Source organism: Anastrepha obliqua, chromosome 2 (assembly GCF_027943255.1).
Source record: "Anastrepha obliqua isolate idAnaObli1 chromosome 2, idAnaObli1_1.0, whole genome shotgun sequence".
Lineage (NCBI taxonomy): Eukaryota > Metazoa > Arthropoda > Insecta > Diptera > Tephritidae > Anastrepha > Anastrepha obliqua.
The window spans coordinates 36,793,226-36,818,526 of NC_072893.1; the positions used below are offsets into that span (position 1 = coordinate 36,793,226).

The 25,301-nt window shown below is 38.2% G+C and overlaps 2 protein-coding genes across 2 annotated transcripts in view; one reads left to right on the forward strand and one right to left on the reverse strand.

Moving 5' to 3' along the window:
* Positions 1-7,875: 7,875 nt before the first annotated feature.
* The window catches only part of LOC129236954 (protein vav), a gene marked incomplete at its 5' end in the record, with an annotated part of 33,006 nt that continues 15,580 nt past the window's right edge, over positions 7,876-25,301 (forward strand). The window contains 5 exons of the mRNA XM_054871277.1: positions 7,876-8,054; positions 9,869-9,943; positions 10,438-10,950; positions 24,753-24,852; positions 25,097-25,264. Of these exons, the coding sequence (XP_054727252.1) occupies positions 7,876-8,054; positions 9,869-9,943; positions 10,438-10,950; positions 24,753-24,852; positions 25,097-25,264 (1,035 nt within the window). The remainder of the gene's footprint in view (positions 8,055-9,868; positions 9,944-10,437; positions 10,951-24,752; positions 24,853-25,096; positions 25,265-25,301) is intronic.
* On the reverse strand, positions 18,023-20,061 carry LOC129236953 (uncharacterized). The gene is made up of 4 exons (XM_054871276.1): positions 19,844-20,061; positions 19,683-19,776; positions 19,510-19,603; positions 18,023-19,435 (listed from the first exon to the last, which is right to left on the reverse strand). Exons 1-4 carry the CDS (start codon positions 19,884-19,886, stop codon positions 18,491-18,493), a joined length of 1,176 nt encoding a protein of 391 aa, XP_054727251.1. The 5' UTR covers positions 19,887-20,061; the 3' UTR covers positions 18,023-18,490.

Sequence of the window (25,301 nt, forward strand, 5' to 3'; positions counted from 1 at the left end):
TTCTCTCAGCTCTTTTTTATGATATGTGGTCCTCTGCAGAGAAAATTTTCACTTCTGTTCATGTTATTGCTGCGGTTTCTTTTGCCATTTTAGTTTCCTCCTTTCTTGTTTCTCTTTATGCCTCATAGCAGGTAGTTAGTATTATTTGCGAGGAAGGCATATAGCTTGTCTAAGCACTCAGGAACCAATGAGGATTCTATTAAACAGTACGATGGGCCTTTGAGACCGGCTCGTGCCGGTATGTTGCTACGTACCGGCTCTACGTACATACTCTTCTACAATTTCCCAAGTCTCTCAGTGCTTGAAAAAAGGCAACGCTGTGAGAAGACTCTTCCTAATGTTATATATAATGCACGCAGTAGAGATCGAACCACACTGAGCTTGTGCCTGCGTCACTACAAATTGTCGACCGTGACGGCCGACTTTAGACGGTCGTCTCTTTATTTTGCAAAAAATCTTCAATATCAGACTTGCTGAATGTATATTTGGCTTTAGTCTCTCGTATATTCATTTTCAATTTCAGTTTATCTTTTCAATTTGTAGGCTGGCCATCCACACTTTATTACCCGTAACTGTATGTGTAATGTACCTATGTAAGTATTATTGTGCCAAGTGAGGCATTACTGGCATCAGCATTTAGTGTTTGTTTTTTATCAAAATCAATTCGCCAGCAAGACTGAGTTGTGCCTGGTGTGAATATATACGTACAGATCATTGCGTTGGTATGTATGTGTGCCTTTTCTCAAATTCGCATGAGTGCCTCATATAAAGCTTGTAGAAGCCAACGCAGTGACACTTTCTCGAGTATTTTACGATTTTCGCACTAGTATCCTTGTGTACAGATACGCACACATACATACATACATCGATTTTATGTCAGCATCGCTTGCTGAGTTGCGGTTATTTAAACCCCCCATAGACAATATTGCGGGATTGACAACACAGCATCTGCTGCAAAACTGCTCGTCCACAATTCCCTTAAACAACTCCCACATCGACTTAATTTATTTGCAATGACTTCTGTTTAAAACCTTGTTGTTGTTTTTTTTCATAATCCACATGAATTACTTTTTTTTACTTTGCACAGCAAACGCGGACTAGGATATGAAATAAGCGAGAGCTTTTTATATTACTTAATAATTCAAAATTCTTCAGAATTTTATTTTTGCAATTGCATTTGCGCTAGCCTTGCGTGGGTATCGTTAAATATTTTTTATTACCACAATTCACTGGTATCTCATCTCCAGTGGTATTAGCATCGCTATTTTCGTTTCCATGATTACATTTAGGAAGCGATGCTGGGCGCCTGTGTGTGCAATATTTGAGACTCTAATCTTCCTTCCACTTTACCACTCTAAACTTCCTGTTGATTCACTGGCACATTAATCGCCTAAGTGCAATAATGCTCTCCTCGCCAGTAGATTCTTCCTTCATGGGCTTATGTGCTGGCGACAAGAAAATACCAATTCAGCTTCATCTGGATTTTTCATTGGTCGAGCACCAGCACAAAGGCCCATTTATTTATCTTTCGGAGAACCTTTTCTTGAACCCGTTTTCATGGTGTGTTTGAAGACCCAGAATGGTTCTTCTTCTCGAAAGAGCACTTCAGCTTGCACTGTGAGCTTGATCTCAGAGATAGAGTTCGAATTCGCATAGAGAAATGAAAAAGGCATAACTGGTGATGATTAATTTTCAATGGCGACTTACTTATATGTAGAGGAATTGTTGGTAAACCTATCTGATTGTTGAAGGTTTAGAAGGCGGTCTAAAGCCGTCCGTCGCGGTAGAGTGTGTATGTGTATGACATAAGTACAAGCTCATTGCGGCTTGATCTCTACTGCGTGCATTAAACACTAGAAATTGCCTTTGCGTTGCCTTTTTTCAGGCAATGACGTAAAGGTAATTTGTAGCAAATTATCGCCACGAGCCGGTCTCAAAGGTCCATCATCCTGTTTAATAGAATACTCATTGGTTCCTGAGTGCTTCGACAAGCTATATGCTTTCGATGCAAATAATACCACCTGCTCTCGTTCCTTGGCTTTAGAGGCATAAAGAGAAACAAGAAAGGACGAAAATAAAATGGCAAAAGAAGGCGCAGCAATGACATGAAAAGAACTGAAACTTTTCTCTGCAGAGGACCACATATCATAAAAGAGAGCTGAGAGAAAAAAAGGGACTACTAAGGGCACTGTCGGTGTAGTCCAGACTCTCAAGAGTGCACCAGGCAAAAATGGTGTTAGGGGGATATAAAAAGAAAATATAGAAAAATGTATTAAACTCTTAAAGAATCAGGTGCTTTTTAAGAGCTTGAGAACTTAAAATGATAATATGAAACAGCAATATTGTTGCAATTACTTTTGTTTTATTATACTCCGGTATATAATTTCATGGCATTTATTTTTTGAATATGATATCCGCCATAAATATATACGTGGCCCACCACGGCTACGCCTTACGCGGTCCATTCGGTCAGCCCAAGTTTTGACTAATTCTGAGAAATGGGGGCGTATGGCGGCCGTCGTAGCCGAATGGGTTGGTGCGGGACTACCATTCGGAATTCAGAGAGAGCATTGGTTCGAATCTCGGTCAAATACCAAAATTAAGAATAAGTTTTTGAAGTGAAAACTTCTTTAGAATCGTTGGGAGTGATTTGAGAAAAAGTGAAACGAAAAAAGCGACACTCTTGGCTACGAATATTACATATACACGTAGCGACGAACTAAATAACTTTTATGCTAGCGCCGACAGCATAGCGCGATAGCCGAGCGGCTAGCAATGTGAGCTTCCGATCTAAAATCCTTGGTTCGAATCACAAGAAAAAAAATTTTTTTATACAGTTATTTTATTTTATTTTATGATATGTTTATGAGGAGCTTTTTTTCATGGCAGAAATACCATTTTTGCCATTGCCTGCTGAGGGGTGAGCGCTATTAGAAAAATAGTTTTCCTTAATTTTGGTGTTTTCACCGAGATTCGAACTGACGTTCTCTCTGTGAATTCTGAATAGTAGTCACGCACCAACCCATTCGGCTACGGCGTTTGTTTGATTTTACTGATGCAAAAATGAGGAAAAATATATGAATAAAGTTTGCTTACTGTTTACACATTTTCCAAAGGTGACGGAGAACCAAAAAAAAAAGTCGATTTTCAAACAAATACGAGTGCATATGTGTAATTGTGTTAGAGTTTCGGTCACGCAGGTTTTGCTGGGGACGCTCATAATAGCAACCGCGTGTGTATTTTTATATTCGTAAATATTTTCATTTTTAAATATTTACCGCAATTATGCCGAAAAATAATACAGAAAAGTGTCGTGAGTATCGACAGAAAAAAAAAATCAATAAATAGCATCACGGAATTCATTCACGAAAATTTAATAAAGTATACACCAGAAGTATCGCGGATACTTAGAAAAGATTACAATAAAGTTCCAATGATTTTAAGTGGCGATTTTAACGTAAATTTTGCATTGGACACAGCGGTTCCGTCAATTGACTTTCTCAATACAACATTCAATTTAAAAATGTGTAACAATCGCACTGAATCGACAACACGATCAAAAATAACCATTGACGCGGTATTTCAAAGACATGTTGACAACATCGAAACCAAAGCATTTGTATCATATTTTAGCTAATAGGACTATGTTTAAGTTCGTGCGGTTTTTTTTCGAAATTTGAAACTTTATTGACGTAAAATGGTTACAAATTTAATATTCAAAGTATTGTCCATCGCTTGCTACTACTCTTTCCCATCTTTCTGGCAATTCACGGATTCCCTTTGTGAAAAATTCGGTCGGTTTTGCCGCAATCCACGAATCGATCCATTTTTTGACTTCATCGTAATTACGGAAGTGCTGGTCAGCCAGGCCATGTTGCATCGATCGGAAGAGATAGTAATCGGATGGCGCAAGGTCTGGACTATACGGCGGGTGGGGTAGGACATCCCATTTGAGCGTTTCTAAGTATGTTTTGACCACTTGTGCAACATGTGGCCGAGCATTGTCATGTTGCAAAATAACTTTGTCGTGTCTATCGGCGTATTGCGGCCGTTTTTCTCGCAGTGCTCGGCTCAAACGCATCAATTGTCGTCGGTAGACATCCCCCGTAATCGTTTCATTCGGTTTCAATAGCTCATAATACACAACACCCAGCTGGTCCCACCAGATACACAGCATAACCTTCAGGCCATGAATATTCTGCGCCGACGTCGATGTTGAAGCATGGCCAGGGTATCCATACGTTGCCCGACGTTTTGGATTGTCGTAATGGACCCACTTTTCATCGCCAGTCACAATTCGATGCAAAAAACCCTTTCTTTTGTGCCGTTGAAGCAGTTGTTCGCATGCCATAAAACGGCGTTCAACGTCTCTTGGCTTCAATTCATACGGCACCCAATGGCCTACCTTTCGGATCATTCCCATGGCTTTTAAACGTTTGGAAATGGTTGATTGATCAACTCCCAAAGTTTTTGCAACCTCTTCTTGCGTTTGAGCCGGATCTTGATCGAGCAATTCCTCCAATTCGGTATCCATGAACTTTGGCGGCGCACCCTCGCGTTCTTCGTCTTCCAAGCCAAAATCACCACTTTTAAAGCGTGCAAACCACTTCTGGCACGTTCGCTCAGCTAGAGCATGCTCACCATAAACTTCCACCAAGATACGATGACTTTCGGCTGCTTTTTTCTTCATATTAAAAAATTCCCCGCAAAAACACATTATTTGGCACGAAATTCGACATTTTCAAGTGTGGTAAAAATATTGTTGTTTACGCTTCAAATAAAAAACTTATACTGACGTTTGTGCCTTACGACAGTAGCTCTCCAATGAATGTTTGGAAATGTGGATCGATGGAATAATAATCAAGTTACGCCATCTGTTGTAAAACCGCACGAACTTAAACATAGTCCTATTATCATAAGCCACTCGTATCATTTGTTGAAATTGAAAACATTGAGGATGAATAATAATAAAATGAAGAAAATAAAATATGAACTTTATAGCAATATTATAATGAACATATAATTATCCCGCCCCTAATGCTGCTTTCGTCTCATTCTCTCTCAGTTTGTTTTACGGAAGGTTTCACTTCTATCGCGTCTAACCGTTAGACTGGTGTTTTTTTTTCTAATATAATAGCGGTCGCCCATCAGCTGACAATGGCAAACCTCCGAGTGTATTTCTGCCATGAAAAAGCTCCTCATAAAAATATCTGCCGTTCGAAGTCGGCTTGAAACTGTAGGCCCCTCCATTTGTGGAACAACATCAAGACGCAGCCCACAAATAAGAGAAGGAGCTCGGTCAAACACCCAAAAGCGGTGTAAATATATATAAATTGTGGATGAACTACTAGACTTAATTTTCGTAATTTAAGCGGATTAGGGGAATTTTCGATGAGAACGATGCCGAAAAATGGCAGTTAATATCTATAGTGAATGAAAAACAATGAAACTTTTAAAGAGAAGAGCAAGAAAGACTGGATGCAATGCTAGTTTGCATTAACACGTTTGAAATCGCATTAATTGTTTTGATATTTCGGAGCAGTTTGAGAAACTGCAATTTATTTCTTTAGTATCATGCCAATCTATCATTGCGACAAACTTAGTACACCTCGGAGAGGACTGATTACATCGCCCGTACGGTAACATTCAACAGGAATATTGCCACTCTCTTTCCATCTCACGAGGAATGGGGTAAGGGATTCTCACTAAACAACTTCGATACTACTACATAGACTCAGAATTGAAAAATCTTTACGTCTTCCAGCAGTATCTTCCAGGCGGAAGTACTAGCTTCTATATTGCAAATTTCTCTTTTAAGGGCAATATAGATATTCTTTTGGATAGTCAAGCTGCAATCCAGGCACTGGATTCGGCTACAACAGGCTCTAAACTGGTGGAACAAAGTAGGAATAGCTTTACCACCTTGAGTGAAAACCATAAAGTTACCTTAATCTGAGTCTCGGGATTTCGGACATTGAGGGTAACAAAAGAGCAGAAGAACTGTCAAGAGGTGGATCTGCCATGAATAACGTTCTTGCAGAATCGGTATTCACATGACTGGGTGCAATTAAGAATACAATTTCTTCAAAATACCTCCGAATCGTGGATTCTAGGTGGAAAGACCAGACGACATGCAAAGTTAGCAGAATGTTATGGCCAACCTATAACCTCAAGCAATTGTCGACATTGATAAACATGAAACGACGTTACGTATGGGGACTCACGGCAATCATAACTGGCTTATGGTCTGTCGGAGAACAAGCAGCCAAAATGGGCATACCTCACACACATTGTCACAGTTGTAAACAACCGGAGAAAAAGTAAAAGGTTTTCCATTTCCTCTGTGAATGCCCTTCCCTACTGAAGGAAAGAATATGAACCTGGGCAAACCATTGTTCGACACAGGCTAGTTTAATGGGGCGGCCGCCCTTGGTCGGGAAAACCCCAAGTCATTCCCGTAACGTAGAACCGCCTGAAACGGCATGTGAAGTGAAGGCACTTAGCACGGCACTAACCACCTTTTCACATGCCCCATCAAACCCTCATCTAACACTCCTCTGTCTCTGGACCCAAACTGTAGAAACAGCCAGTTTCCTGGGTCTACCGTTAGATGCGCTAGACGAAGGCGACCGGTGATTTACGGTACACTGACAGGGCAAAGTTACTGCTACAACAACAACAACAGCTGATTCCCGTATTTGTTGCCTGCGGCCCGTCCTTTACGGACGAAACTATCCAATAAACAAGTCAGCTGTTGACAAATCCGCGTAACAACCATTTGTCACATTACAATTTTAATCAGATTAACTGCGCCTCTAGTCCGGATTAACACCGCCGTCTGCCAATGCTATAAAGTGCTTATAATATGGTTGGTTGTTGTTGTGGCTTTAGAAGCTTGCGGTGAAACTATAAAAACAAAACAAATATTTTCATGGAGTCGATATACTCGTCTTCCTCGATGGATAATAATTTTACCAATTTTCAACTGTTTTCTATACTTTGCAACTAGTTTTTGTAAATAAATGGGTTCGCAAAACAACACCAAAATATACAAGCTTTTCAGTATTTTTTTTTTTTATATGTCTTATTGATAATTAAATAAAGCTATTTTCACCGTGAAACATTTGTTTTTCAATGCTTTATTGATTCATGCAGTAAAGGGCTAACAACTTCTGCAAGACGTCAAGATTTTTCTATAATTTTATGGCGCAAGAAACTCTTCGAAATCATGCATTTCATGCTAAGTCTTACTTTATTGAAAGTTCTTTCAGAAGTTCGATAGCTTTCCCACGCAGCTTGTGTCCGACTGCGACATGACCTGATAGGCCGCGTAATTTTTCTTTGTTACCACTTCAATTTTAATGTTCAATGTTCAGTATTTTCTTCCTTAGTATGCAGTCTGTTGATCCTGCCATTTGCGACTTGGTACCTTTGTACGTGACTTTCTCGTTTTCAACCCTTAACTAGCCATCTCCTTAAGTTCGGATAATAAATTCGCCATACGAGTATAAGCTTCAACCTCCATTCTGCATAAATTTAAAAGTTTTTGTGCTGTGGTGTTTTTTTTTTGTGTTTTTATTTTTTTTGTTTTTGTTGGTTTTTTTTTGTTTGTTCTATTGACTTTATCCTTGTACTGCACCAGTTCGCGTGAACTTTGTAACTTCTCACTCACCCACTTCTACCTTCAGTTTGATTCGCAATCTCGCATCTCTTTGATTTGATTAATTATTGCTGCGTGAAATTAAACGCCATTGAAAACTTTCTCTATACTAATAAATTCAATAGCTTCTTGCGAAATTTTAATGTATTTACATGCAAATTTAATTTCATAAATTTACATTTATATTCAATTTCATTTGTATTCAATTTCAGTTTTTATGCTGCAAAAATATAAAACTTTTTCTGGATGTTTGCCGCAATCATTTTGGACTGCGCGATTCTGATCTCTTTGAGCCTACAATGCTGTACGATTTGATTAATTTCCATCGAGTGCTGATAACACTTTCCAAATTATCGCAATGCCGCAAAGTACAACAACTGCATCCGGACCTAATGTGAGTACTGAATAGAAAAATTGTGCACAAAAATGATATCAAATATTGTAGAATGTAAGAAAATTAAATTAAGAGATAATTTTTTACGTTGTCTTAAAAAAAAATATTTCGAAGCCAGAAAAGATTTACTGAATTGAAACGTGGTCGTACAAGCCTTGAAGACGATCCACGTCAAGGACGCACAAAACAGCAATAACACCAGAAATCGTGGAAAAAATACAGAATATCGTATTGGAAAATTCGCGAGTGACTGAAAGAAACTTAGTAGAATCCCTAGGCATCGCATTGGGCAGTGTAAGCAATATTTTGATTGAAGCATTGTGTTTCCGAAAGCTGTGTGTACAATGGATGCCGCATTCGCCAACAATGGAACAAAAACAGATTCAAATGCGACTTTCTCAGCAACATTTAGAGCATTTTCGAAAGGATAAAGTGGATCTTGTTCGTCGATTCATTACTATGTTGAAGAGTGGTGTAAACCTGGTACTTCGGCTCTGAAAAGAATCGGCCAAGAATGTGTTGGCATTAGTTTTTTGCGATGCGAACGGAATTGGCTAGTTATTGACAACGATGCCAAACACGTACGGCTCACAAAAAACAGCCAAAGATTCCTTCTACTTTGCACCTAGTTCTTAAGACCGTAAAGAACTTAAATCTACCCTGGCTCGAGGGAAATCGCATTTTATCCTACCCATCATGGATTATTTAAAAAACATTATGTGACCTCAGTTTTTGAAGACTTAAAAATTGCAATGTTTCTGCTAATGCCTTTCGTTAGTTATTTCTGGAACGTAAAGCTCGCTATGAAACGGAAAAATGGGCGTTATGGCACACAGTTGGCTCCAAATCTAAAGACTCATCCCCCAGTTACGCAGTTGTCGACACAATTGGTCACGTCCTAAAAATGCAAATACTACCAGACATTGAATCAGCGTTCACCGCCATCCGTAGCGCAATCATCATGGCGTTAAAGACCGCTTCCAAAGTCCTCATATGTACCAACAACTTGTCGGCCCTGAAATCAATGCAAAATCCAACCCATGCCTCGCTTACAGTCAATTTAATTAGAGATATGCACATCGAAAACGATCAAGAGATTAAATTGCTGTGGATACGTGGACACATTGGTGGGCAACGAAGCAGCACATCGTGTCACAAAATCGACTAACTCAACACCTGTAACAACAAAGAACACATTCGAAAAAGTAAATGTCAGGCGATTTATACTAAACCACATCCGAGGCGTAAGAGTACAGAATTGATTTAATTTCAACCACCATTACACGGCCATAAATCGAGAACTCACGACGCCTACATATCCAACAAATGGTTTTAAAAAAGCACATTCAAACGTTCATAAGACTCCGACTAGGTCACACTCTCTGCGCCCATCAACACCTTCTAACAGGCAATCCATGGCCAACTTGCCCGCTCTGTCCCCATGTTTTGACTCTGAAGCACATTTTTCTGAATGTTCTGTCCTCAAACACAAGTGGATTGAACTCCTCCAGATTTCCAATGAAGTGAACATAATTTCAATCAACAACTTTATCAAAATGGTGAAAGCAACAATCTAAAATTAGTATAAAAAAATGATATGCATTAAGAGCTGATAGCCCTGGCAGCTAATGCTCATTAGTAAATTTTTAACAAGTTACTTGTTTGTTATGTTTTTAAGTCATAGCGCGTAAATGAGCGGTTAGTGATAAATAAATAAATTACCTCGCTTTTATAATGCAAATTTCATTTTAACACATATTATTCAGCACATTTGTCAAGCCTAATTAATGCTGTATCATTCTTTGTTTTTGCAGAGGCTTCAATATTCAACTATCGCCCAGTGAACGCTCCCACTCCGATGAGGCCATTTACAAGGACCTGCACTCGACGTAAGCAAATTAAAGCTAATCTATTTTTAGCTGTAAAATTATTCCATTAATACAATCCTTCAATGTTAGTGAGTTGAATAAATGCGAAACGCTCACTCACTTGACATATTTGTGGTTTCTAGTTTTGCCAGGGGGTTATGCTAGTGGAAAAGGAGAGCGCAGTTAGCTGAAAATATTTTTAGTACATACAAAATGTTTTCCCTCTAAAAATAAATCGAAACGTACTTTTGACTAAGTCCGCATTAACGCTTACACCTACTTACCATAAAATACGAAGAATTTGAATACATTTCTGCGCATAATTAGCTTTTATAATATTTTCTACCATCTATTCTATTTTCTGCCTACTTTTGCACACAACAACCGATCATGCAATCAATCAAACGGTCAACCAACACAATAAATATTCAATCAACTAACTACACGCCCAACAAACGTACACATAATGCATATGCATGTGTGAGTGTATCTATTGGGTTTTTTGTTTCGTCCAGTGAGCAGAAAAAGAATAACAGCATTGACGGACCAGCAGAGAATTTTGATCGCATTTCGTACAGTGGCTCACTCTCTATTGACGATGAGAATAGCGACATAACGATCGAAAATGGAACTGAAGATACCGAGGATTTTGAAGAGGATATGATTTCAAATTTATTCGCCCTCGACGATGAACAGCAATCCGTCAGCATTACTAGCTCTGCCCCGTCGAATTCGCACACCCGCAGTGCCACAGTGAGCAGTTTTAGTGGCCTAAGTAGTCGTGGTTATGCTGACGGCGCCTCTGTCGGCGGCGACAGCTTAAGCGCTGTCAGTGCAACGAGTAGCAGCCAATCGAGCTCGACGGACAACCAAAGTTTACAGCGTTTAATGGCAACAACATGGAGTTATCAGGCAACTGCCATAGAAGTGTGTGGCCATGAATATCTCAATGATATTTACTTTGAGGAGGATGAAAAAGTTTACGAGGACTTATGCTACGTCACGTTCTCGTCGAGTACATCTAAGGTGTGCACTACAGCGTTTTGTTGTTTGGCTTCCTTTCCTTCAAATGCTCTTAATGTAGAGTTGCATAAATGCATACTTTATATGTGTATACAAATGTATGTAGGTAAAGGGCGGACCATCGGCTGGGTATATTTTTCAATAATTTTCGGATTCATTAAAAATATCCAAATAATTCTGGCATATAAAATTCCATTCAAATGGCTGTCAGGGCTGTTGTTGTTGTTGTTGTAGCAGCATAAACATTCCCCATACTTGCATACGGGGAATGCTGCTGGAGTGACAGTCCTTGGCCGGATAGAAATCCGGGTCGTTTCGGTAACGTAGAACCGACTGTCGGGGTGCTGCTGCCAGTGCTGCTCTTGTATTAGACCGTCCTGTCAACCCAGTTTTCCAAAACTATGCCCATGCGAATTAGTCGGCTAATAGTCATCTTAAATCGCTGGCTCGTTTCTGGTTCATCTGTAGAGCAACCGATCTTTAACGACTGCTCATAAAAAACGTAAAATCACAACTTCGAGTCGGCCAATTGACATCGCCAAAATGGCTGCCTAACCGCGAGGCGAATTCATATAAGTTGTTGACCCCTTGAACAAACTTGTAGCTGGAAACTACTGATACCCTGACGGGTATCTGCTGTCAAAATTATAACACATTTAATAGCATGAAATTGCACAGAATTGCGGCGGAAATGGATTTCTTGCCGTCGGTTATTTTTACGGCGGCAAAATAATTAGATTCGTTTCAATTTTCTCCGACGGGTTGCATACTCAGTTGCTTACTTTTCCAATTACTTGATGACAATTTTTTTGTTTACAAGCAACAACAGACAAATAATAAGCAAATAGTATTCGATTCGCACAAGAAAGCCCGCAAAATATTAATAATTTAGAAAAAGGTTTTTTTGCAACAATGAGCTTCAACGTGTTGCTTCAAAAATATAAAAAAATACAAAATTAATTTTATTGTAACCACAAATTGTCAACTTAAAACCATCCCGGCACTTTAGTGTGTTCCGTATCCGTTGCATTTGTGTTTAACCGACCGAAGTTTCCAACGGAAGTAAATCAGCTGATCACCACCCGTCAGCCCGTTACGGGCTTGAAGTTACTGGTTCATCGTTCTGGCGATTTCGTGGTCTGAATGGCAAAGTAAAGCCAAGGTGAATTTATTATAGGTGGTATCGGTAAATCAGCTGACTTTTGCTTTTTCTTTCGCCATGTCCATGTGGCTGTCAGCCCAGAATGAAACAAGGCGAATTCATGCTTCGTTTTCTATTTTGCCAATACTTTACTTTGACAATCAAACGTACAAAATTTTGTTGAATTGAATGGGCCTTGAGCAAAGCAATATTTTTTGTTTCTCTTGTTGCTTTGTTTTTTTTTTTTGCATTCCAATTGAAATTTTGATATTCAACTACTGCTATCACCTTGCCTGAATTCGCCTTGATTGCCCGACTACTGTACGTAGTCATATCGTAAATTTTAACTCATAGGAAGTCGATAAATTTGGCTCCGTAGCGTTCAGTATTTTCGAAAAATTTCCAATATTGCCACCACTCCAAAATCCGCATCAAATCACACTCGTCAGATGCATTGATTTTCCTGGCAATCACTTCCGGATTTTCCGTTTGCCAAATGCGATAGTTTTAGGTAAAACATCGCTCATGTTGATTGCAAATTCCAATTAAATTGTATTCCTGCCACATTTGTGAACACAAAATAGCTGCCAAGTGTTTTGAAAATAAATCAGTTGTTGGTCCACCCTTTATTTTAGATACAAAATATTCTTCACACTGCATTTACTTATGTATGCATACCTGTAGTGGCTCGTTTAACTCAATGATTGTTGTAGTTACTTTGTTTTTATGGTGCAACATTTTCATTGTGTTGCATGAATACTCTTGAACTGCTTCAGAGCCACGTACGAACCTCGTCTCTTATCGTTCGGATACGAAAATGTGCGTGCCTCTGCTTTTATATGCCAGTTTTATATTTTATATCGAAAAAAAACTCCGCGTTGTGTATCTGGTATCTTTAGAACACTTCTAAACGCTTTGCTGTTGAGAATGCAAATGAAGTGTATTTCACTTTTTTGTAACGTAGAAAATATTATTTATGAATTAATTGCGACTCTGAATCTTTCGTTCATCCCTTTTGCATTTGTTTGTTGTTTTTTTATTTGAAGTAATTTACATTATGCGCCTTCATACGTAAAAGAGCTGGTGTATGCTTGTAGATATGTCAAGTTTGCATGATACTTAATTTGAATTTCAGTTCGTTGAAACATTTTTTTTATCTAAATAAATTTTTTTACTCCATTAAGAAATTCCTAAAAGAGCCAAACCAATACACTCATTTTATTATTTGAAATACTGAAGCCAACGTCCGTTTTCATAAATTTTCTGAAAATTGGATTAGTGGCCTTTGTACGAAAGATATGAAGAATGAATGAAGTGACAGTGCTGTGAAATTGAATATGAAATTATTATTACTTTCGGGTGGTGCTCGGGCTCAAAACACGCTGTGGGCCCGAAACACCAAAATTAGCGAAATGTTGTTTTTTCTAATAGTAGGCGCCCCTCGGCCGGTAATGGCAAACCTCTGATTGCGACAAACATCAAGACGCACCAATTATACACGGTGAAGTCCAAAATAAACAAGACTGACCTCATAAAAATGTTTTTGTTGGTGCGAAGAAGCGAAGTTATTGCGTCTAAACTGTCAGCGTGTTTGTGCCATCGGTACAAAAATGAGTTTCGCACACAGAGCTAATATGAAATTTTGTTTTAAAATCGGTAAAACGTTTACCGAAGCATTTGAATTGATGAAAAAAGTTTGTGGCGATGATTGTCTATCTCGTGCAGGAGTTCATGAGTGGTTTACAAGTTTCGGAGATGGTTGTGAGGACATAAATGTCAATGAACATGCGGGCCGGACCGCTCAAAGTCAGTAATCACCGAAAACTCCATTGAAGTTATTCTTAAATTTATCAAAAATGAACCGAAATCAGCGTCGAAATTCATGGAATCGGAGTTGAATATCTCCAAAATATCGATTTATCGCATTTTAACTGATCGTTTGGGTTTACGAAAGGTCTGTGCACGTTTCATTCTGCACAAGTTAACTGAGGGCCAAAAATTCTTCAGAATTCAACATTCGAAAGGCCTCATTAAAGAGACGAGAAAAGACGAGAACTTCCTTTACAATATTGTAACTGGTGATGAAACGTGGTGTTTCGAACATTAACCTGAAACTAAGCGACAAAGTGCCGAATGGGAGGCCCCAGAAGGGCCACCACCCAAAAAATCGCTTTTGAAAAAGTCAAAAATCAAGTCGATGCTCATTTGTTTTTACGATTCCAAGGAATGAAAATGCACCATCTCATCGATCCACTCTTGAGACTGATTTTCTGACTAAAAATCGCATTTTAACCATCAATCACTCACCGTATTCGCTTGATATGGCTCCCTGTGACTTCTACCAATTCGGAAAATTGCATTTGGCCATGAAAGGAAAACGTTTTGCGTCCGTAGAGGCCATCCAAAAGGCTTGTACCGACATCCTGAAGAACTTTCCGGTGAATGACCTGAAACATTCTTTCGAAAAGTTTTTAGATCGCGCAAAACAGTGTATCGAGGGCAGAGGTCTGTTTTAAATAAATAAACTCGGAATTATCAGAACAACGCTCCTATCGTTTCAATTTTAGCACAGTCTTGTTTATTTTAAGCTTAACCTTGCATATGTACATATTTTTCATTTTCGATCTTTTCTCAAAGCTTATTTATACCATACAAGTCATATTTTGTCTAGGACTTCATTATCTTTAGTAAGTATGCTTTTCCCCGAAGCTCTTTGGCCTCTACATTCATGCTCCAATTTAGTTTCTTGTTTGTCGAGAATTACACCTAAATATTTGGCGCTATCTCCTTCTTCTAACCTTACACCATTTAATGTTTAGATTAATTCTCTAAATCTGCCAATTTATCTATCTCCTTTAAACTGCCAAATACTGCTAGTGTTTTTCAAGCAGAAGTCTTTGCAGGCATGCAAAATACTTAGGGAACGCGGTACCGAGGGAGATATTAACATTTTCTCCGATAGTCAAACCGCGATTAAGGCTCAGACGACGCCATGGTGCAAAACGAAACTGGTAAACTCCTGTAAGGTGGAGATCAAATATCTTGCGTGTGCAGGTAAAATTTCTCTGATCTGGGTTCCAGGACATACATAGGAACGTAGAGGGAAATGAAAATTGGTGATGAGCTTCCCAGGAAGGGGACTAAATTGGTCTCAGAGACCTCCTACCCGGGCATCGCAATTCCCCTATCAGTTGTTAAAGGGGAACTGCACAAATTATTTCTCAGGAAAGCGCAGAAAAGATGGAGCTCCATTTCTTCATGTGCTATTTCGAAAACCCTTTGGCCCCACTACAATAGACAGAGGACTCAGGTAGTCCTGGATACTCCACGGCATTCTATTTCCCAACTCATAGCTGTGTTTACCGGTCATTGGATCATCGGCGCACACACGAAAACGCTAGTTTTACCATTTAACCCCCGTTGCAGAAGCTGTGGAGATCTTTCAGAGAAGTAGACGGTTGCATACTTTCTCTGTAAATGTCCGGGTTTGCCAGCTAGACGCTGAAGGTCACTGGGTACACCTTTCTTCGAAAGCCTAGGGCAGTGCGCCAATCTAAATTCCATCAATCTATCATATCAACAGCTCTGGCTAGCTGTAGATATCTGCCTGTTGGAGGTCTCATAATGGTGTCAAAACGGCGCTTCAGTGCTACTTGAGGAGTTCCAAACTGGCACTTTAATCATTTCACCTACCTACTTACATATAACCGAGTTGACAGTCTGAGTTTAAGTCTAAAGAAATTTTGAAACTGAATGAGCAGAATCTTTTAGCGAAAGATGTTTTTTTAATGCAACAGGCGGTTGGTTGCAGGGTCGGGCGGTTAGAACAGATTTTCTCCTCGCTCGAATCCTGCCTACTTGGAAAGATTGCCGTAGCACGACCCTCAAACTCCAGTTTTTGGATAGATGCTGAGATCTGTCCGAAGTTGAGAGGAATACCATGTTAGCTGCTCAAAAATGCTACCTTGTTCCTTAAGAGATTGCCTACAGAGGCCAACCTTCTTTAATCTGAATGCACTTCGAGCAGCGGTGGAAATAACGTAAAAATCATTGGGAAGTAAGTGCAAAACAACACTCAGGACAGCACTAGGACAAGTTCTATATACATGCTCCGGCGATGCCAATACAAGCAGTCCTTTGCACCCTCCCCTGTTTAGTCAAATTATAGCCCTTCCGAAGAGCTTCCCACCAACCAGGCAGTCATGCGTTAAAATTGGCAGAACCATTACGTTGTACATCCAAAGCACGAGCTGTGGCTTGAGTCCCCATTTTTTGCCACGCACAGATTTGCAGGAATAATAAGCCATATTGGCCTTCTCGGTCATAGTCATTGGACTTTTCATATCAGATGTGCTAGGTCGTGTGTGTTTAAGTGTTGTTTGAGTGGGATACGGTACACTAGATAGGGTTAGTTTACTGGGGCGGAAGCCCTTGGTCGGAAGAAACCCGAGTCATTCCCGTAACGTAGAACCAGCTGTCATGGGAATCGTGTTCTTTGAGTCAACTTGGTTGGTTTGGTGTTCTCCACCAACGATGATATCGTTTTGCTCCATACATCAATTTTCTTAACGATTGTCTGATAGACAATTTTTCACATCAGCACTTTAAAAGCTACTGAATCCCAATAAGTGATCCTAACCGTGAGTGTTCAAAATTTCTTCAGGCTGTGTAATTAAGAACAACTGGTTCTAAAGCGGCCGTTGTAGACAAACAGACCTGAACATGCGTCATATCTGAAGCTAAGATTTTAACCCCATTTTTTCCGAACTTCATGGTTGTTGTTGTGGTAGCAGGGTAAACATACACCATACGCCGAGTCGTTCCGCTAACGTACAACCGACTTATGGTTGTCGCAGCAGTATCTTCGTCCTGTCAGTGTAGTGTAATCACCGGTCGCCTTCGTCTAGCTCATCTAACGGTAGGCCCAGGAAACTAGCTTTTTCGACGGGTTGGGTCCAGAGGAAGAGAGGTGTTAGATGAGTGGGTTTGATGGGGCATGTGAAAAGGTGGTTAGTGTCGTGCGGGGTGCCTTCACATGCCGGACATATGTTTAGTATGTCGGGGTCGATTCTGGATAAGTAGGAGTTTAACCTGCTACAGTATCCAGAGTGTAGTTGTGCCAAGGTTACGCGGGACTCTCGGGGAAGCTGAAGCTCTTCGCCTGCAATAGGTGGTGGTTGGACGGTAAACTAGCCCTGTCTAGTGTACCGTATCCCACCGACTTATGGTCTAGACTTTTGCTTAAAAACAAACGGCTGAAAATTTGTTTCTCTATTCATCAGACTCACAAAGCCTGCACCTTCCCAATACAACGAAATTTGTATTTCCACAACTGAAACTAGACAAAACATCAATTAAGAGGATGTCTATACTTCCCCTCGTAACGAGGGCTCGGAAAACTTTCACGCGCCATCGTATTCAGCACATAACCTCTTCGGTACTTGGTTTCGCCCAATTTTCCATTTGAGAACTTTTCTATTTTCACGAACTCATTCGTTTTGTTAAATGATTACCGCCCTTTACTCGCTGATCTGAAGCGCAGGCTTATATCGTCAAGCTTTCGTTTCCACGATGTGGAACCTTCCTTTGCACCTCTGCATTGTGCAAGATGGGGGTTCCGTTGCTTCTCCACCCTCCCTATAGCCCAGACCTGTCCCCTCCGGACTTCTTCTTGTTCCCGCGCCTGAAAAGAAAGCTGAAGGGGAGGCGTTTCGACTCCGTCGAGGCGATGCAAAAAACTGTGACAGCCGAATTGAACGCGATTCCGGCGGATGAGTTTAAAAAATTTTTCCTGCGGTGGAAGGACCGCTACCAGCGGTGTATTGACGCTCAAGGGTCCTATTTTGAAGAATATTAGTTGTATAAGCCAAAAGGTTTAATAAAACTGCTTAAAAAAAAATAAGGCTCATTACTTTTCAATCAAACCCTGTAAAGTGTTTCGCTTGAATATAGTGTTTATTTGGTTATTTCAGTTTTATATAGTAGTCGGTACATTCGAACATATTAAAATACTACTATTCTTCCAGTCACAATTCTCAATTTCTCATTACATTTCACCAAGGCGAATCTATCAAAAGTGGTAGGAATAGGCCGGCTGATATTTTTCTTTCTTGAGCCGTGCACATGCGGATGTCAGCATAAAAATTCAATTTTTGTTATTTAAAAATTGCATTTCGCAATGAATTTAAATTCAAAAGTTATTATGAAAATTTTAAAATAATTTCAGCACGACAAATAAATTGCTTTTATTTTTCTCTTTTGCCTTCATAAATAAATCACTTCTTTATCTTTTCACTTTGACGTGGCATTCTATTGCACAAATTGTTGTTGTTGGCCTAGTGCCACCACCTTTAATGAATTCGCCTTACATTTTACATTACAAATTCTCCCACATTTTAATCTACTCAATGTTCTGGCTGTTCATCTTTTGAAATTTCCGCATTTATTTCTTTAGCCGCAGTAGTGGTAAATTGCATTTCCTCCGTGTCGGTTGAAGATTCATTATCTTCATCAACACTAGCATCATCATCATCATCATCGTTCTCACTCTTGAATAGCTGATTTGCCAGCATAGCTCCTTGTATTACAGTGCCCATAATAGGACCTACATTGATGTTCGGATACTCTGCCTTAACTATCTGCCCGAATACATTTAATATTGCATCGAAGCGTCGCTCTATGCGCCGATTAAAACGACGCTTATGTCGATAGTAACGGTCCTTTTCACTGAGTTGTCGCTCGGTTAGACGCTTTTGATAATTCCTCATGCGACCACCAGATGTGCTGGGCATTTGCTGCTGCGCATTCATATCAATAAAACTTTGTTGTTGTACTGGCTCAGCAGTCTTTTCGATATCGCTTTGTGGTTCCATTTTCATTTCTACAATTTGTTCACCTGCTACATGCAGTCTTACTTGTTCCATGCCTTCGGTTACGCCATTGCATGTTATAGGCTGTTCAACGAGCATCGATTCTTGAGTGTCATTGCTTACATCTGCAAAATAATTCAAGGGGAGTCCATTTTTCTTCGTATAAAAATCATGATCGGTGTTTGGTTGCGTCTTAAGCGCGTTGTTATCATTCGAATTGTTGTATTCATCATTCGTATCACTGCTGAAAACGTTGAGGCCATCTTCAGAGGAATTTGAACTATGATTGTCCTGTAGTCCGTCACGTGCTGATAGCGGTAGTGGTAATCGTACAGTTATCGGTAGTGCGTACGAATGCAAATTGGTGGTTTTGTGCGACATAAAACGGTGTATCGGTTCAAAGAATTCCCATTCCTGTGTAACTTTTTCGATCTCTTCAGCATCATGCGTGCCATTTGGTATTACATCCAGACGATTTTGCTGCGAAAAGAAAAAACGTGACCGTGTCGAGTATTGCATGTGTAGGTACACATAATTAAGTGAGCCATAACTACCTTGTATTGTTTGTATTTGTTCACCATATTCGACCATTGCTTGCGCACAAAAAACACATTGTAATCATCTAACTTGGCCAAACTCACAATTTTCCTACAAATTATAAGCGCACATAAAGTAAAAAATGTGATTGAGTATGTATGTATGTATGTATGCACATGTCACTACTCACTTCCACGGCGCTACACTGGCGGTGGGCTTATTCGTGAAAAGCTCATCATGGTTGATGCGTGTCTCTACAAGTTGTCGCTTCTGATCAGTTGACCCTGCAATTGCATTGTGAAATTGACAATTATTGAGATTTCTTTTTAAAATATTCATTTCCCAGCTTACATTTTTTCGGCACCTTTCTTTTCGCGTAAGAGTGTAATTCCATCGTCAACTGTCGCAGTTTACATTCTTCTTAAACTTATAATGCTACACTTTGGCCAAACTTCTTGTTTATTGTATTTAAACTTGTATATTTTTGCAGAATTCTCTGCTAACTGCAATTTATTGTCAGAACTGCACCCAAAGATAACCCGCATGCATTTTTTGACATTACATTATAGCTTCTTCCTAGTTTTTAGCAGCTGAGCCACATACCGTGAATTTACGTTCTCTGCCTACTTTTTACTGTGAATAGCTGCGCATTGGGTGCGTGTCTGTGCTATGGTAGCCAACTATTCACAAATGTCTTTCGCACGTTCAAGAAAATACAGAGTGGTTGAAAAGAATATATATATATTTTTTATTTATATGTAAGAAAAAAGAATATAATAAACAGATAAATTATGAATAGTAAAAGTTTTTCGCATAGGAATAGTTAAAAATATATTCGAAATCATTAAAATATATATTTAAACTCTATAAACATTATTAAAACCGGAAAAACTTTCCTTTACTACCACGATATATTTGAATGGGGGGCGGAGGGGGAGGGGGCGTGGCACCACCCACCACGCCCATTAGAAAGAGCAAGGTCACACCATTATAACTGTGAAAGTCCCAACCTCCTAGGGTCCCTATAGAACCCCCAGGAGAAGTTTAAAAATTAGGTTTTTTTCGACCACATTTGCAGTTTGTACTGAAATACAGTTGAAGAGAAGAGAATACAGCAGTCGACAACCCAGCAAGCATTTAACTTAGGTTTTATAATTCATACAACTTATGAAAATGTTTTTTTATCGTAAAAGTTATGAGTGCCGATGGCGAAAATTTAGGCGATTTTTATTCCAAATTTTCAGCTTTTGTAAAAATATTTGTTTTTGTAATATATATGTATATTTGAAAGCAAAAAAGCGCCGCAGTAGAAAATTTGGACTAAAAATCGCGCGATATTTTTTCCAAATTTTCAGTGTTTGTAAAAATATTTGTTTTTGTAATATGTATGTATATTTGAAAGCAAAAAAGCGCCGCAGGCGAAAATTTGGACTAAAAATCGCGCGATTTTTTTTCCAAATTTTCAGTGTTTGTAAAAATATTTGTTTTTGTAATATGTATGTATATTTGAAAGCAAAAAAGCGCCGCAGTAGAAAATTTGGACTCAAAATCGCGCGATTTTTATTCCAAATTTTCTGTATTTGTAAAAATATTTGTTTTTGTAATATATATGTATATTTGAAAGCAAAAAAGCGCCGCAGTCGAAAATTTGGACTAAAAATCGCGCGATAATAATATAAGAGTTATTCCCTTTATGTTGACTGGGTTTTCTCATTTCGCTTTGTTCTTCTCTCTCTCATCGCAAAAAATTCACAAAATCGAAATTTTTTTTCTTCACTCATCTTATAGTAAATCATTTCAAGAATGTTGTGTCAAAATTTTAAGTGGATCAGAGCAGAACTCTCAAAGTTATAGCCTTTGTAGGCACTCTACCTCGAATGCGGAGCATAGATAATTTTTCAGAGTCATTTTTTCAAACGCGTTTTTCCCGAAATGACTTCTTAAAAGTCGGTGCCAATCACAACTCCGAAACTATTCAACCGATTCTTTTCAAATTTGGCACACGTTTTCTAAATCAAAAATACCTCCCCCCACACTGTTTTTTTTATTTTTTTTTTTAAGGTTGTTTTTTACTTACAAATATGGCGAAATTTTTCGCCAAAAATGCTCGTTTTACGTTTTTTTGCCACCAAAACTACAAAAATGAAAAAAACAAATTTTATTCATGTGGGGGGGAGCATTACGTTATACTTTAACTGAAAAATTCGACTTTTTTGGTTTCAGATGATTCTACGACGAATGCCGATTGGCACCGCAGAGCACCTCTCGAAAAACATATCTCCAAAAAAACTCTGTCATGGGCTTATTTCTCAATATTTTATTATTAATATTTTTTAAAAACTTATTGAAAAGATGTACAATAACATGCAACTGATTTTATTAAAGTATCTTAAGCCATATTTCTGTAAAAAATTAAAAAAAAAGTGTTTTTTTTTTAGCGCTAAACCCTACCACCCCCTTAAACAAAAATAAAATACACGTCTCTTTATTTTAGTGGCAACTTTGGCTGTGACAACTTTTCAGACCCTTATAGGTTTTCTGTCCGTTTAATAAACCATGGAATTTCACGAAAAAATATCAGTATTTTAATTAAGCATTTCTTAAAATAGTCCCGCAAGCCAAGGCTATGAAAAACTAATAGTTAAAATATAGCTTTCAACCTCAGAAAATTAGTATTTGACAGGCAGTAAACGCCTAGTGAAATTAAATTGCTCTATCCAAAGTCCAAAGGATTAGACTAGAAAGTATGATTTACGAAGGACAGAATGTCCACCCTGGACAAACCGCTGTTCGAGAGTCTCGAACAACTTGTTTGGCTTAGATATCAACAACCTAATATCGCACAGACTGAATATAGTCATGCTGTCAATAACCGTTAAACAAGTGACAAGAGAATGGTGCGCAAGCGCTAGTTGAATTCTGGATTCTTCAATCAACCAAGGCAAAGGTGTGGCCAATGTCAAACCGTTAATCGGCTCTAAGCAAATTTTAGGAATCAGCTGATTTGCTGACGTAATAAGGCGGTGACAACACACAGAGGTTGGCAAAAACTATGATTGTATTGGTCATATACGGATAAATCAAACGCAGCCAGTGCCCATGTTACTTCATTGTCGTCTGAACAACGGTTGTTGTCTGGAAAAGCGTAAGAATACGTGTGAAACGAATGGACAGAATTCTGCTGTCAAATTCCCTATGACATAGCAGCCAAAGTTGCTCCCACTGAGTTATTTCGGATGGCCAAATCATTGTATTCTACCCTTCCTGAGCATGATTTTGGGATCATTTTTAGAAAAGATCTGCTTTATCGCTACTAGTTCAGCCTGAAATATGGTGGCCAGATACTTTTCTCGCTAATTTGGATTTAAAATTGTTTAAGAGAATCGGGATATTTATTTCGGTATTTCATTCACATGGCACAACTGGTGTGATTTTCAATAGATTTATAAAAAAAAAATTAAATAACAATGGCAATGAGAGACTTTCTCCCACATAGAGTTCTAATAAAGAAAATAATAGAGTAAAAGTAAATAACAACAGTCGCACCTTTCTCAATAGCTTAGACAGACGGCGGCGTAAATCGGGATTACCGGCGCAGTTAATTCTGACTAAAATTGCATGTGATAGATGTTTGCTACGCGGATTAGTGAACAGCTGATTTGCTTATTGGTTAGTTTTGCCAGTAAAAGGTGGACCGCAAGCAAGAAATACTGGTATTAGCTCCCTAATGCTAAGAAATAACTATTTATTTAATGTAATTTGGAACGTGTTAGTGCAAACTAGCATTGCGTCCAGTCTTTTTTGTTTTTCTCTTTAGAAGTTGCATTATTTTTCATTCACATTGCATTCATTCATTTTTCGGCAATGTTGCCATCGAAAATTCTAATCTGATTAAGGGGTCATATTTTCCCTGATTTTCATTAAAAATTTTTAAAATGAAGAAGTCGATATAATTTTTTCAAAATTGGCATACAGTTTATCTATACATGAAAATAATATAAACATTTTTTAATTTTTATTTTAATTATTTAAAATGGCGGATGCACTTTCAATTCTTCCAGGAAGCTCGTAGCGGGGCTTCTCAATCGGCGGGCATTGTAACATCGGCGTCAGTGCCTTAATACAAAAAACCAACAATTTTTTTGTTTACTAATGTCATAATTTCTATATGAATTAAACAAAAAGGGGGAAAAAATTCGCGGAGTTAAAAGCTTAAAAAAAATAATTAATTTTGGGGCGAATTTTCCTACTATTTTTGCTTCGAAAAAATTATTTTTTCAAAAAATTTGTATTCACATAGAAAGCTATATTATAAAAAAGATGTGTGCAAAATTTTATGGAGATCGGTCAATAACTTTTCGAGTTATCGTGTACGCCAATTCGAAAAATATAGTTTTGAGAAAAACGCGTCTAAAGGCGGCAATGTAACTATACCTCTCCCGGCGCTCGAACGCAAAGAATAGAGTCGTCACGGTTGACGATCTATAATATAAGAAATACTGAAGTTTACGTTCTAACATTTTTTCGACATATTCTTAAAGGATTATATTAACATTTTATGAAAAAAAAAGTTTTACAGGTATCTGTCCCTTTAAATTATGAGAATTAAGTCGAGTTGCCAATCCGCATTAGTTGCACTTACATAATACCTGAGCCAGCGTCGGTCTAGGCTATAAGCTACTTTAAAGCCATTTCTGGGGGATTAATGTGAGACTGTTTGAATTTATGATCGGCGACATTTTTTGTTATATTATTTTTTACTTTCAATGCAATTTAATTGACCCCCTTAATGCTTTTAGTTTATTTCGTATAGCTGTTCCTCGTCCGTGCTTAATGTTGCATGATTAGTTACAGAAAACTTATTTATTAGCAGTTTCTATATGTTTTTTTTTGGTAAATTAATTAGAGTTCACTGAGAACTAATTTTAGTTTTCGCTTGGGTCGTATTTTTACTGTAGCTGGAACTACTTTAAATTAAAAACAGTTGACGTAAATAATTTTAAACATTTGAAAAATATATTTTATTTATTTAGATTTGTTTTATAAAGATTTTAGATTTATTTTATAAAAAAAATATATATTTTTATAAAAATTTGTACATACATTACTTTTACATATACTTTTGCTCATATTTTATTATTATTTTTATCTTTTTTTGTTGTTTTTACTTTTGCCACTTGATTTTTGAAAACCAAAATTGGATTGGATTACTTATTTTGATTGGTTTGATGCTGAATTGTAACGAATTGATGGACGACAGTACCACCGACAATAATGCATGTCACAATGATCATATAAACACCAAAGAAGAGGAAGTCTACCAAGACTTGTGTGCTTTACAAAGGTCCAGTAGAAGTCAGGTACTGATTTGACGTTTATTATTCCTTCTTTTATTGCAATTTTTTTTTTTTTTTGTATAATTATTAAAATATTATTTTTTAATTAAATCTTTAAAATCAAAATATATTTACAAATATAATTACTAAATATATCGCATGATTTTTGTTCATTCGTTGCCTGCATTTATTCAGTAAAACCAAAGAAAAATTTTTTTTTTCTAATTTTACTAATTAATCATTTTTTCTTTCAACAAATTGCACTCAGATCTCTTCGGCGACCAGTTTTGAGCAACGCGATTATGTCATACGCGAACTGATCGATACCGAATCGAATTATTTAGATGTACTGAATGCGTTAAAGACAAAATTTATGGCGCCACTCGAACGCTACCTTAACCCAGAAGAGATTAGGCAAATATTTCCGCGCATACGTGTGAGTCCTTAACTCCTTGTATTTATTTATTTTATTA

Coding starts and splice junctions, on each gene's coding strand:
- LOC129236953 (XM_054871276.1), bottom strand. CDS start 19,886: ATGGAATTACACTCTTACGCGAAAAGAAAGGTGCCGAAAAAAT. Junction 19,777..19,843: donor AAGAAAGGTGCCGAAAAAAT/GTAAGCTGGGAA, acceptor ATGCAATTGCAG/GGTCAACTGATCAGAAGCGA. Junction 19,604..19,682: donor GCCAGTGTAGCGCCGTGGAA/GTGAGTAGTGAC, acceptor TATAATTTGTAG/GAAAATTGTGAGTTTGGCCA.